The sequence below is a fragment of the Lepidothrix coronata genome, unplaced genomic scaffold (assembly GCF_001604755.1).
Source record: "Lepidothrix coronata isolate B3197 unplaced genomic scaffold, Lepidothrix_coronata-1.0 Scaffold66, whole genome shotgun sequence".
Classification (NCBI taxonomy): domain Eukaryota; kingdom Metazoa; phylum Chordata; class Aves; order Passeriformes; family Pipridae; genus Lepidothrix; species Lepidothrix coronata.
Genome location: NW_016690246.1, coordinates 349,702 through 364,011, shown reverse-complemented (window position 1 = coordinate 364,011; position 14,310 = coordinate 349,702). Strand labels below are relative to the sequence as shown.

The following is a 14,310-nucleotide window of genomic DNA, read 5'->3' as shown; positions in this document are numbered from 1 at the left end:
GAACAGCCTAAATTCCCATTTAACCAGCAAAGAAAGTTTGCATCTTTACTGTTAAATACCACCTAGCTGAACAACATTAAAAAAATCCATGAGTGAAACTCCTAGAAACTACTGCATTAATATTAAACAGCATCAATAAAAAGAGTGATAATAAAAACTTAGCATGTGGTTCTAATGCCCCAAGTCATTGATTTACAGGACTATGCAGATCTTCATTAACTCCAAATGTGACTTCTAAATTCCTTTTTGTGTTTGCATAAAAGTTCATAGAAATAGTAAGTTCTTCATACTACCATTATATTTTAAGTGCACATAGCTCCTGTATCAAGAAGTAAGAAAGAAGTTAATTTCCTGTTTCACTTTCTGGGGGATATTTAAATATGTTGGCTTTATGTTCTGTTGGATTTCCTAATCAGAAAGGACTGGGTTGTAGAATGAAACGTCTGGAATGTAATTCTGCTTCCAATTGTTTGTTGGATAAATACAGAACAAGCAATTAGATTATTGGCATGACTTTGATGGTTGTTGTCTGATGACTTCATAAATCCAAGAGCAAAACCAGAGTTACTTGCACAGTCATCACCAGCACTCTAAGCTGGAAGTACAGAGCTATTGTATCAAAATGCCTTTGCTTTATGCTTGCATGTAGTTCACGGTACCAACTGCCGTGTCTTAAGAACAGACAATGAGCCAATCCTCCCATCTTATCAAAACAGCTCCTTTTGGAGAAAAACTTCATTCTGTGAAGTCTGTGAGTGAGATTCTGCCTCTATTTCCCATTTGCTGCTGATGCATCCTTCTCAAAGTTCCCTTCCTGCAAAGTCTCCACCCTGCCCCTCTTTCCTGACTGCTACCACAATAGCTTTACCCTTTATCACCAAAATATCTCTAGCTATCTGCTCAGTAAAAATAGCTGTTTCCTTAAGACCTTTTGCATTTTATATTGAAAAGGGGAAAGCAAATGTCCCGCTTTCATAGGGTGCAATGTGAATGTGGCATCATTCCAAGGAAACCAGTTGCTGATACCATACCCTATATTGATTGCTTTCTAGTAACAGAGGTTTCATACGAGCGAAGTTCTTTGTTCTTCTGTGAGGAGAAAAGAGTTCTCATCCCCCTACTTATTCTATAAAATAATTTTTAAGATTAAATTTAGTTTAAAAATGTATCAAACCTTGTTATGCATAATGTAATCTTTTCTATTCAGAGCTCTCACCATGCTCCATTTCTGCATAATAGTGAAAATCATTCCTTCTCATTCTATCATCGAGCTTCAATTCTCCTTTTTCACATATTTACATTTCAAAAGTTTCCATTGGCTTTGTTTTCTCTTCTTTCCATTTCCATTGTCATCTCCCTTTCTCTTCCCTTGCACAATCCAGCCCTCTCTGTGTACAATCTCTTCAGTGCGTTCTGAGGAGACTATTTCTTTGCAGCTGTAGTTCCTTATTCTCCTCCTACATCTGCTTCCTTTCCCCATGCCTTCCTCCATGACACACTCCCCTCCTACCTCCTTTGTTCTCTGCTTATTCTGCATGTATATTCCATCGAAAGAAATCAATAGAAAAAAGACATATACCTTTAGAGTGTGAAGTTCACCAGATTTGTATTACATGTCTGCATTAATTCATGATGAATTTTGCATTAGAGACAGTCATTTGCATTGACTGTGAAGTCCATCTTTTTGCCTCTGAGAAGATAGAGTGGAGCACACAAATAAAGAGGGAATAATTTCATTCTGGGTGTTCAGAGTTCTACAGTTATAGTAAAAATTTCTCAGCTTTTCGGTAATTTCACTCCTAATTTTCAAATATAGATTCCTGGGCCAGTAACCTATGCAAGATGTTCAACTGCATCTTCCTCTAGCTCTTGGTTAAGAGTAAACCATGATATTTCTCCTTTTTTTTTCCCTTTTGTTTTTCTTTTCATTTTCTACATAATATTTTGGAGGTGTGACCACATCAAACTTTCATTATCTTGGATCTTTCATCCTGTTCACTCCTATTAAAGGATATCCTATCCTATCCTATCCTATCCTATCCCTTCAGAGTGAAGCCATAAAAAGCCTTTTCTCATCCTTCCTCTTTGCTCACTTTATTATAGCTCCTCTTTGAGAGGAGCTTAACTTAGGTTAAGGGCCTTGAAAGGAGGACAGATTTTTTTCACCATACTGTTATATTTCATTTATTAGGATGCCAGCCTCACCCACTCATCAAATTCTCACATGATCAGCTGCATATCTTGTTTGTTTTCTTTTTTTCAGCTAGCCTTAAATGTCCAGGGCATGTGAAGCAAGGGCCTTGTGAGCATGCATGAAATAATATCCTTCAAGATCCATCCTAAAGTTTAAAAATCTGATTTTTTTTTTTTTAATATATTGGCCATGGCCGGAGAGGTAATAGGCTGAAAAAGTGCCTATCACAGAAGCAATAACTGTAAAAGGTGATTAACCATTTCCTTCTCCTTTCTCTCCAGCTGTGGAAGAAAGAAAGAAAAGAGAGAATTTTGCTTTCCAGGACCAACAAAAATTCCCACTGCCAATATGGTGTACCAGGCTTCCAATTCCAACATGGATATAAAGCTTAATGGCTTGGGAACTGGGTCTTTTAAGAAACCAGGAAAAGTGCTTTTGAATCTTCTCTGACTGGGAAAGCAACTGAACCTCAGGTATCTGCCCTCCTAGAAGGCAATATAGTTCATATTCCTTCCTCCCAGAAGAGGTACTACCTCAGCAAAATGCACTCTGTGTAGAGACATCTAAATTGGCTCTGGTTGAATTAATTCAGAGAGTGGAAACACAGCTTAACCAGCTAATTAACTCTTCTCAGAAATGGCGGAGAAGCAGAGCTAAATTACTTATGATGAGTGTAACAGTTTTACATCTGCCTGGTACCAAAAGTATTTCTGGCACAATACCTTGCCAGGCAAACCTATACACAGGGCTTGTATAGGCTTTTTTTTTTTTGTTGATACCTATTCCAGCTTCAATGCTGTAGCACCAGCTCTTCACTATATAGATTCACAAATATTTCATAATGCAGGAGAGGTAAGAGTGCCCTGCTAAATCTGCAGACAGCCTGCTGCTAAATGTGATATCACTCTCTAATGCCTTTAATACTGGAGATTCAGAAATAAGCCTTGTATTTTTCATGCTAGAGATATTAACATTTAATGTTGTACTAGAAAATGTTGACCTCTGTTCCTGTGAATTTAAAGCTACAGGATATGATCCTCAGCTGCTTTTAAAACTCCTGTAATGTGTGATACCCGAGAGAGGAGTACTGTGAGCTCTGACTGGTTTTTCAGCCTATGAATGAAATCTGCATTTTTGCAATTTAAAAAAAGGCAGCTTGCACTATGTGCCTGACAGGAAGGGCTCCATCTCAGAGCATCTTGGATGTAAAGACACATTTACAGATCAAATTGGCAATGTCTGACCCCATGCTTCTTCCAGACTTGTATGGAACTCTCCCTTCCAAAATGAGGTTAGTGTTGATATCAGAGCTGCACTGGCAAAGCTGCACTTTTCCTCAGATCTCTCCCTTCACCTCCAACAAATGGCTCATGAAAGGTGCCAGGGTTTCTTGGGTTTTTGTTTGTTTGTTTGGGTTGCGGGTTTTTTTGAGGCACTTAGTGTTATGCATACTCTGAATGAAGAAATTAGCCTTTGTAGGGGGATTTTGCTTATGCAATAACAATCAGAACCAAATTCTTACAGCAAGCTCAACACAATACTGATTTTTTTCTCTGAAGGAAGCAAGAATGAAACCTGCCCCTGCCCAGTCAGACGACAATCTGCAGTGTGACCCATGCAATGGCTCAAACCCCATAAACAGTGTGTATTACCTAAAGAATATTATCTCCAGCAGGATCTTATTTTCCTCAAAATTTTTTCATGAACTTTGATTTCATAAGATGTTGCAGTGTTTGCTTTAAGTCACTGTTTAACTGCACGATATTTTTTTATTGAATTTAAATTTGCTGGCTGGACTAATTATAGAATAAGAATACCTGTGTGACTAGTTAATTACAAATGTGAATAACTATATTCTAAAGTAATTTTCCAGATTCATACAAGAAGATTTTAACCAGAGCTTTAACGAAAAGTTGATTCCAAACTAGCTACCATTGGTGGCACGTGACTGTAAAATGAAACAGTGTAAAGTTTCAACCATGACATCTATCTTAGATGTTACTGAGCACCCAATAAAATCAAGCCAGATAATAGTTCAGCTATCTGAATAAGCAGTGGGCGAAAATGCACAGTTCAAGAACACACTTTCAGAGCAAAGTGGTAGAGGTTTTTGGAGATGTTTGTCTTTGCTGTTCTCTGAGATTATTATTCAGCCCACACAACCAGCATTCTCTGGAAACAGAGAGCAGCTCAGAGTAACATCCCAACATGTGCAAGACATTTTGTTCATCATGCTCTAGAGGAAACGTTCAAGACAAATAGGGAGCTAGCTATGGGTGGTCTTTAGAACTTGAAGAGGAATGTGTTAGGGTAGCACAGCCCTGGAAAACATACCTATAAGAGTTAACATACGCACTTACATCTGTACTATAAGTTCAGCATGTGCATGTGATAGTCACATCCAACCACGTATGCTGGAGAGCAGTAAGTACAGCATGTTGTAAAAACAAAAGCTTCCTTCTCATTTCAAACAGCCAGAACGCCAAATTCCACGTCAATCTCCATTTTTTCTCAGGCACATTGTTAAAGAAGGTATTACAGATATTTTCAGCCAAACAGCATACTAGCAAAACTTTGCCATTATTTCACCAGTTCTTATAGATTTTAAGTAGCCAAAGGCAAGGTATGAAATGTTCTTTGCCATTACAATAGCAATGGGTAAAAAGGAATGGACTGTAAGTGTCAAAAGATGTAACCCACACAATGCAACCCACATAAGTCAGCTGTGCTTATTTCCCTTTAAATTGTAATTATTCATGTCTCATTGCTGAACAAATCTGAACCTGGGTATCTAGTGTACTAAAATGTCATTAAAATATAAAATGATGACAATGCAGCATACAGTAGATTTCTGCAACTCATAAGATAATACTCTGATCTTCTCAAGAAAAAAAATAAAGTTAAAAAATTTAAGAGTTCATGCCACAGTTATTTCACATATCTGTTTTTGATTGTTGCAGAAGGTGCACTTTACAACCACTCTCCTAAAATCAATATTGCTGACCTTTTAGACTGTGAACTTTGTCTAATCAAACAAGCAGCCTTGTACTTTTTTTTTTAATTTGAACTGCTTTATGTGGATGCTGTCCATAATCTGTGAGTTAACAAGTTGTTTATAGTCCTGCTACAGTTGTATATAAAATGATAGCATAATGATAATTTCATAGTTTGATGTCTGCTGCACTATTAGCAGCTCTCCTATACAACTAAAGAAAACCTGAAACATTTGTGCTAGTGCCGATCACAGATTCCAGAGCATAAATAACTACCCAAATCTGGACCATTTAACAATCTACATTTTCCAACAAAAATAACAGTGTTTGAATTTGGTAGATTTTAACACCCATCCTTAGGAAACCTATACAAAATAAACATGAGGTCAGGTAACCTAAGGACAAGGTAAAATTTATGAGACAAAGATTCCAAAGTATATAGTGTGATTTGAAAATATGAAAACTGTTTCTTTTATTTCTCAAACGCAGTGAAATTCAGCTTCTCAGCAGAATCCCAGTAAAGTTCAAAGCTGACGAGCAGATAACTTTAACACAGGGCAGCTGCAGTCTTGGTGCCAATTAACAACCTCGGCCACTTTCATGAAACCCTCCTGGCTCCTGATTTATGTGCCTGTACTGTAAAGCCTCTAAACCAACTCCCAAAGCCAAAATAAAGTATGGTCTGTGCAGCAAACTGAAATCTCGCTGGAGTCACAGAGCAATGCCATGTTTCAGTTGAAGATTTTAGGATTCCTATGTTAATAACAGCACTCTGAGGAGCTGGTAATAGGAATGTGCTTGCACATATGCTGCTGTCATTAGATCATCCATTTGTTTGTATACAGAGCCCAGACTTTCAAGCTTAGGCTAATTTTAGCTGGACTCAGATGATCCTGCCAGACTTGCTATCCCTTGCTTTGCTAATTATTGCTCAGCACTCTGCTCCAGCTGACTTACCTTTTTCAGTGTCTGTGAGTTACTGCCAGGGAGAAAGCAGTTAGTGGTGCTTGGAGAGACCTCCTTGTACCTTCCTTGCTGTGTTTTGGTCAGTTTGTTGGATGTAATTCCATTAACAACTGCTGAAAGGATGCTGCTGGTCATGAGAGGAGTCAGGGTCTGGCAGAACAGACAGATGGCCACCACTGTGGCCAGAAGAAAGGGACGAGGGCGACAAAGCCTGCGGCACCTGGGGACTTGCCCACAAACCATGGCCTCTTTGCCGTCCTCACTTCAACCTTTGCCACATTCCAGATGCAGTCCAAGTAGCCACGTCTTGCCACAGTAAAAAAAGTTAAAGGTACACTTTACCCAAAACTAGCATGAGTTTTCCCATTTCTGCTGCTGTTTTCCTGGTGTCAGGCAAGAAGTCACGGGTTCCAGAGGAGCAGAGGCTTGGGGAGCACCTTCCCACGGGGCTACTGGAACAACCTGTGAAAAAACAACAACTGAGCAGCAGCAAACAGCAGCATGTCATGGGGCATCCTGCAAGCTTTTCCGTGGTAAGCTTTTCAATATTGTGCTCTTGGGAGAAGAGACCTGCCAGCAGACAGGTGAGGAGCAGAAATCTTCACCCCTTTTGCAGAAGGAACTACTCAGCCAGACAATGGTATCCAAGAAAGCAAGAGGTTAAAGCTTAACATGTCCTGCCCACAACTGAAAAAAGTCAGAGAGTGTACCAACTTTGCGAACACTCATTTGCTGTTTTTTCTCTCTTGCATTCTCAATTCCCATTTTGTTTTTACAGTTTCCTTCATTCCATTCCTTTTAAATTTCCTCCTTCCTGTCAGCATGCACAGCTTTCTCTCTAAAAGTGATAATTTATCTGAAAACTGACAGACTCTGAAGATTTCATTTGCATTTGTTTTGTCCAGATTTCAAGTTCAAAGTTAGGTTTACTTACTTGGTTCTTAATCTGTTTGAAGTTTTCCGTTCTCCTCTAATGGACTGCTGATTAAAACCACTTGTAACAACCCTGGCTCATGATCCCAGCTCGTCTCACACACTCAGGAGGCAGGCACACGCACATACACACGCCATCTGAAGCCAGTTGGACCACAGACTTCATATAAATAAAGGCTGGACTGCTCAGTGGGCGGGGCTAAACTGGCTCTGCTAGGAGCAGGCACAGGGCTTGGAGATGCAGTCTGAAGCCTGGATGAGGAACAAGAGGTGTCCTCGCTCATGCTGCATGCCTGGAAGCCACCATCACTGCAATTTTTAGAAAACTCCTGTTACAGTGATTAGCCTAATTGAAACAATAGTAATATCTTGCAGGGAGCAGCTCCTGCAAAATTTTAATCCAGACTAACAAAAAATGTTATAAAATAAGCAAATTTACTTGTACGTAAGTGTCACTGACAAAGCAGTTGTCAGTAATTTTCCGTAGCAGATATAATATTTCATTACAGTGTATAAATAAAACTTCTTAGTGATGTCAAAGAGGGAAAGAAAGGAGGGCGGACAAAAATACTCCAATGAAAGCATTTAGTATCTAAGCCACAGAAGGTCTTAGTTACTACTTCCCCCTGCTGACACAGGACAGGGACAAGACAGATGGGAACAGTTGACAAACTCTATTATCTTTATAGACCAAAACTTCTAGTATAATCAAGTTATTTTAACTAAAAATATCTGTTTACAAGTCATCTATTTTATCTTTCATCCTTAGTTAACTATTTTTGTAAAGAAAGTTCTTCCTACACTGCCTTATATATAAGAAATGAGTGTTGTTACAGTAGCTTTGAGGCAATCAATACAGTTTAACAGCTGCAGCAGCGTTAGCAAGTTAGAGGCCTATACACAGCAAGGAAGGGTATATATTGTTTGAAGTGCTGGGTTTTGTTTAGCTTTTAAATCCTTTTCTTTTTCCAAATGAAACCTATCAATTTGCACACAAAGAGAACACCTAGCTCAGGACCTCAGCTGTCACATGCACTGCATTTTACAGAATCACAGAACATGCTGAGTTGGAAGAAACCCACAAATATCATCATGTCCAACCCTTAGCCTTGCACAGGACTATCCCCAAGAGTCACATCATGTTCCTGAGAGTATCATCCATACACTTCTTGAACTCTGTCAGGCTCTGGGAACCTGAGGATCTGACCACCCTCTGGGCGAAGAACCTCTTTCTAATATCTAACTGAAACCTTCCCTGACACAATTTCAGGCCATTCCCTTGGGTTTGTCACTGGTCACCACAGTCTGCCCCTCCTCTTCCCTACAACGAGGAAGTTGTAGGCTGCCATGAGGTCTCTTCTCCAGGATGAATAGACTAAATGAGCTCAACTGCTCCTCATATGGCTTCCCCTCAAGGACCTTCGTCTTCGTTGCGTTCCTTTGGACATCCTCTAATAGCTTAATGTCTTTCTTATATTGTGGTGCCCAAAACTACGCACAATATTCAAGGTGAGGCCACACCAGTGCAGAGCAGAGCGAGACAATCCCCTCCCTTGACCAGCTGGCGATACTTTGCCTGATGCCCCCCAGGGCACGGTTGGCCCTCCTGGCTGCCAGGGCACTGCTGACTCATATTCAACTTGCCGTCGACCAGGACCCCCGAGTCCCTTTCCATGGCACTGCTTTCCAGCATCTCATTCTCCATTCTGTACATACACCCAGGATTGCCCCATCCCAGGTGCAGAATCTGGCACTTCCCCTTCTTGTTGAACTTCCTGTAGTTGGTGATTGCCCAGTTCTGCAATTTGTTTCTGTCTGGGGCTGTAGTTTTCTAAATGAGACTCCTGGGTTATTCTGAGCAGGAAAAGAGTACTCCAGTTGTCTGTACCCTCCCATGATAGATGCTTGCCAGCCACAGAGGAACTCCCATCTCTGCTCTCCAGAGACATGCTGCTCATGCTCTGTCCTTCCCAGCACAGCAGTTCACATCCTCAGGCCCTGCTCTAGCCAGACTGTGCTGCAAAGCCTCTAGCAAGCCAATAGATCTGTCTAGCAGGCGTCGGAAAACCATGGGTATACCCTGCAGCTCTCTGTGGGGTAGATCTCCGCCATCCAATGGAGAGGGGTACTCAGTGAGCTGGTACACTCAAAGGAGGATAGCAGAGGCACTACCGCCAGCCAGCCTGGGAGCCACAGTAACTCCATCAGCACAAGAGGGCAGCACAGAGAGTTGGTTTATTGTTGTAAGATGTGTTTTTTTGGCATGCCCTGATTTCTAGGCCCACAACCACCAGCTGTGTGGGTGGCATTTGCATGGTTGTCAACTTCTCCCAAACTCTTAGTGAGGGTATTTTATGAGGGCTTTTTGTGCTATTGCTTGAAGACTTGATGAAAACCAGTTTATAAAGATTTGGATTAATGGCCACTTCATGATGTGGAGATCATACCCCCTTGGAGAATCCCACACTAGAACAAAGTAATCCTCTCTGTCTTCACCTTCTGCTCCCTCAGTTGCCTTCAGCACAGCAAGTAATCCTGCTCTCCCTCCAGCCCAACATAGTTTTCCTCTTTCAAGCGCTTAGGTAGGGTCTTTATCCTCACATTTGCAGCAGTGTCTGAGAGCCAATTCAGCCTTCCTGCAACCCCAAAATCACTCATGGCTCCCAAGTCTTCAGGACAAGTGGGTAACAGATGAAGCAATATCAGCAGAGAGCAGGGATATCAGCAGAGGGTAGGTGGCTTACTCTGCCTCCTGTATACTCCTGGGAATCAGCCTTCTGTCCATCTGCTTTTCCCAGCTGTTCCAAGGAATGAGCTGGATTTTTCTCTATGTTTTGTGGTTTCTTTTCATGACAACAGCATGTAATGCACATTTCTGAAGCTGTAAATCCTTTTCTCAATCACAGCTAGAGTGCAATGAATGTGATTCCTGTTATCTTTTGAATCAGGATTCCACTATAGCTCTGGGCTTACACGTCTACTGTCATCTGGTCCCATTCCGACACTTCAGGAAATTAAGTCAGAACTATTGCATATGGGGACTAATTCCCCTGGCATTGACTAGTCATTTAGGTACAGAATATAAGTGGATAAAGAGACAGGCATCCTCTGACTCAAATTCACAAGAAAGATTCTTCAGTGCATAATATTCAAATAATTATGGGCAAGATCAGAAGTATCCAGCTAAGTATTTATACTCACAGGTATATGTGCATATTTCAGAATTCTTAGCAGAAAGGTATAAATATCCTCCTTCTGACACAGACAACAAATTTAGTATTGATTTCCTATTTGGGATTCCCATACCTCTTCTTTACAGTGGCTGTTCCCATTGCATCGAGCTCTCTAGCCTGCTTACCTCTTCCTACTCCTCCCCCTCACTCAGGACTGCTTGCCTGGCTGCTCTGTACAGCAGGCAGCTGCTGTCCTGCCTGGCACGAGGCAAAGTCGTGCAGAGATCGCTTCTGCCAAAACCAGCAAGCCATGACTGTCAAGAGTGATCTCCAGTGCTTGCAGCCAGAAACTCAGTTCCATCTGCATCATGTGGAATAGACTGTAAGTGTTTAAAGCTACCCTGACACAGAAAAGGTGAGAGGAAAGTCACAAGACTTGCTAAAAATTGCCAGGGACTGGGATTTGAAAGGACTTAGCCAAGGTGGCATGCAGGCACGTAATGCTCATCATTCATCATCTCACTAGGGTATTAAGCAACGTGGCTCATACACACAGAGCTTCCATTTTACATGAGTCTCCATGTTTGCTCAGTAGTGAAAACTAGTGACCACTGAAAAATTATTTCCATGGTCTAAGTAGTGACCTGGACATATAATTGCCAGGAGCAAGGAGAAAATACTAGGCACAGAAAGTTAACAGGAATTTAAGGCTAGCTGAATAGATCCAGTTTATGCATGATTAACTTCACTCGGAGATCTAACATAAATCATTCCACAATTCTGAATAAAACTAAGACTAGGTATAACTGCTTCCAAGATCAGATCTTGATGTAAGAAAACGATTTAGCATCAATAACTTCACTATAGAGAGGCTGCCAAAAAGAAAATATGTTTAGAAAACCTCTTCACAATTGCTCTTTTTCTGGAGAAAGTTTCAAATTTCAAAGCATAGCATCCTAGCAACCATTTCAGTGATAAATGAGATCTCAGGAAAAATAAGCTCAAACTGATAATTTCTAAATAAACTGATAGTCAAATGCTTGTAATCATGTCTGTCATCTTCACATTGCAAACCTATATGCAATTGTCATTGTTTATGGTCAATTTTTAATTTCTTTTTTTGTTTCTTTTTTATTTTCTAGCACACTAAAAATTGTGTCAAGGGCCATTAACTCTCACTAATTTAAAAAATTACTTAAAAGGTTTTCAGGAAGAATAGGCATCAATAGCACATCAGTATTCAAGCAAAGCATCTTGTTAAACTGTGCTGGAGAAAGCCTGTTCAGCTGCACCCTCCATGATTTTTTACTTCACCCTAAATTAAATCCAGATTGCAATTAGATTTGCAGTGTCTTCAGTCCTGTGTGTGGTCCTATTATAAGCAGTGAATGGGAAAGACTGGCACAAAGTGAAGAAAATAGGAAAAATACATTACTTTTCTGCACATTGGAAGATTTGATACTGCTGAAGTTAAAATCAACCCCGGCATAGTAAAAGCCCATCCTCTCTCCTTGTCCCATTCATAGAACCCTGTAAACCTTAGTGATATTGTGATTTTCCTCCACTCTAGAGAACAAAGATTCATGTCTTAATCCCGCTTTGGCTCAGCTCTGTGATTTTGGCTCACAGTGAAGGCAGGCAAGCAGAGAAGCACAGAATCACAGAATATTCTGAGTTGGAAGGGACCCACAAGGATCATCGAGTCCAACTCTTGGCCCTGCACAGGACCAACCCCAAGAGACACACCATGTGCCTGAGAGTATCATCAAATGATTCTTGAACTCTATCAGGCTTGGTGCTGTGACCACTTCCCTAGGAAGTCTGTTCCAGTATCCAACCACCTTCTGGGTGAAGAACCTTTTTCTAATATCCAACCTAAGCCTCCCCTTCAGGCCATTCCCTCGGGTCCTGTCACTGGTCACCACAGAGATCAGTGCCTGCCCCTCCTCTTCCCCTCATGAGGAAGTTGTAACTGCAATGAGATCTTCCCTCAATCTCCTCTTCTCCAGGTTGAACAGCCCAAGTGATCTCAGTCGCTTCTCATACAGATTCCCCTCAAGGCCCTTCACCATCTTCGTTGCCCTCCTTTGGACACTCTCTAGTAGCTTAATGTCTTTTTTATATTGTGATGCCCAAAATTGCACACAATACTCAAGGTGAGGCTGCACCAGTGTAGAGCAGGGCGGGACAATTCCCTCCCTCAACCAGCTGGCGATGCTTTGCCTGATGCCCCCCCGGACACAGTTGGCCCTCCTGGCTGCCAGGGCACTGCTGACTCATATTCAACTTGCCATCGACCAGGACCCCCGAGTCCCTTTCCATGGCACTGCTTTCCAGCATCTCATTCTCCAGTCTGTACATACACACAGGGTTGCCCCATCCCAGGTGCAGAATCCGGCACTTCCCCTTGTTGAACTTCCTGTGGATGGTGATTGCCCAGTCCTCCAATTTATTGAGGTCTTTCTGAAAGTACTGCAAATCCTTGGAAAGCAAAACATTTGATGTTAATGGGAGAAGAGTTTTAGGGGAGACTCTCCTTAGGTTTTGCTCCTCGTTATTCTTCAGTTTATTTAATATTTTTTCTTTATGTAAGTGGCAATAAATGATCTGGGCTACACAAGCAGTGTGTTTACTTCTCTTATCATAGAATTTACAGTCCATATATATTTATAGTCGATGTATAGTCCATTTTAAGTCCTTAAATAGTCCCAATGTAAGTCTGTAAATTTTATCTGTGTTTTAAGAGCTGTGATAGCTGGATATTTTGCTCCAGGAAAGATGCTGTTAGGCCTGAATTCTATGAGGAGATCAGCCAGACTAGTAATGCCTTGCCATGGAAAGGGAAAGGTCTTGATTGCTCCCTTCTCCTCTGCCTTACCTCTGCTCCTGCTTTTTCCCTTTCTCTCTTCCTACCTTGTTGTGGTGCTCATTAGATCCTTTCGCAAGGAATTGTTCAGCTGGATTGTTTTCTACCAGGTGAGGGAGTTGAATTGACTCTTGGAGAGGTCCAGTGGGCCCTAGTGCTGGCACAGGTTAGGCAGCAGGAGAACATAAGTGAGAGAGGATGTAAACAGAGGAAGGGAACGGGACCTTTTAGGCAGAGGCAAAGCTCAATACTCAGCTTACCAGACTACCAAACCTACCATTCCCTAAAGTTTTATGCAGAATCTGGGCCAACTGAGTTATTTGTCCAGAGGTATCTCTTTGAAACTCAGCCATGATCTTCACTACTTTGTTTTGGCAGAAGAGTGACAATGAAACAGAGGTATCTATTTATTTATGTATGTTAATAATATGGCAAGTTGCTTGACAGGAAGATACAGGAAAGCAGTTATGAATATACTTTTCATAAGTGTTATGAATATACTGATTCCTGCTTAAAAGGCAAATCTGAATGTCATGAGGAAGAAATAGATCAGCAAATTCTCTGCTTCTTCCTGTCTGCAGTTATTTGCTGACTCTTGACATAATCCCCTTGCAGCAGTTATTCAGAGATAACATAGATTTATGGATTTTGTAGCCAGTTTGATTGCTCAGACTCATTGGTTACTTCTGAGAGATGGATAAGAATCAGCGACAATCAAGAAATGCCCAGACAGGCTCTGAGAACATGGATATTTGTCTTCAGGTATGCAGAACAGGAACGAAGTGAAATATCTCTTGACACTGTCTGTGTTCCTTTTTACTTTAAGTAATTACTTTATTTTGTGATGGTTCACATCTTTTCTCTGGCATCTTGCCGATTCTCCTCTTCTTCACACCTCAGGTGAGAGCATTTGAATTTCCATTCTCAGGTCTTCCTCTTCCTAAAAACTTTTTCTAATGATATCTCTGTCTTCTCCCAGGATCATTCTCTTCTTTTAATACAGCTAATAATCTCTTGGGTTAGGTGATCTAGAACCTTCTTATTGTCTTTCAATTATATTTCCTGGGTTTACTATATGAAAAGAATTTGCACAAATACTTTTCTACTTTCTCATGCACTTCTCTTGCAAGCAGAGGTCTTCACTGCCTTGTACCTGCAGAAGGGCTCTGAGTGCACTTGATGTGC

The 14,310-nt window shown here is 41.1% G+C and overlaps 1 protein-coding gene across 2 annotated transcripts in view; it reads right to left on the bottom strand.

Annotated features, from left to right (window-relative positions):
- Positions 1–7,216, bottom strand: part of CPED1 (cadherin like and PC-esterase domain containing 1) — a 148,458-nt gene extending 141,242 nt beyond the window's left edge. For both annotated transcript variants that reach the window (XM_017818173.1, XM_017818174.1), the window contains exons 1-2: positions 7,088–7,216; positions 6,145–6,615 (exon numbers count right to left, since the gene is read on the bottom strand). In XM_017818173.1, coding sequence (XP_017673662.1) covers positions 6,145–6,396 — 252 coding nt within the window. In that variant the 5' untranslated portion in view covers positions 6,397–6,615; positions 7,088–7,216. The remainder of the gene's footprint in view (positions 1–6,144; positions 6,616–7,087) is intronic.
- Positions 7,217–14,310: the final 7,094 nt, after the last annotated feature.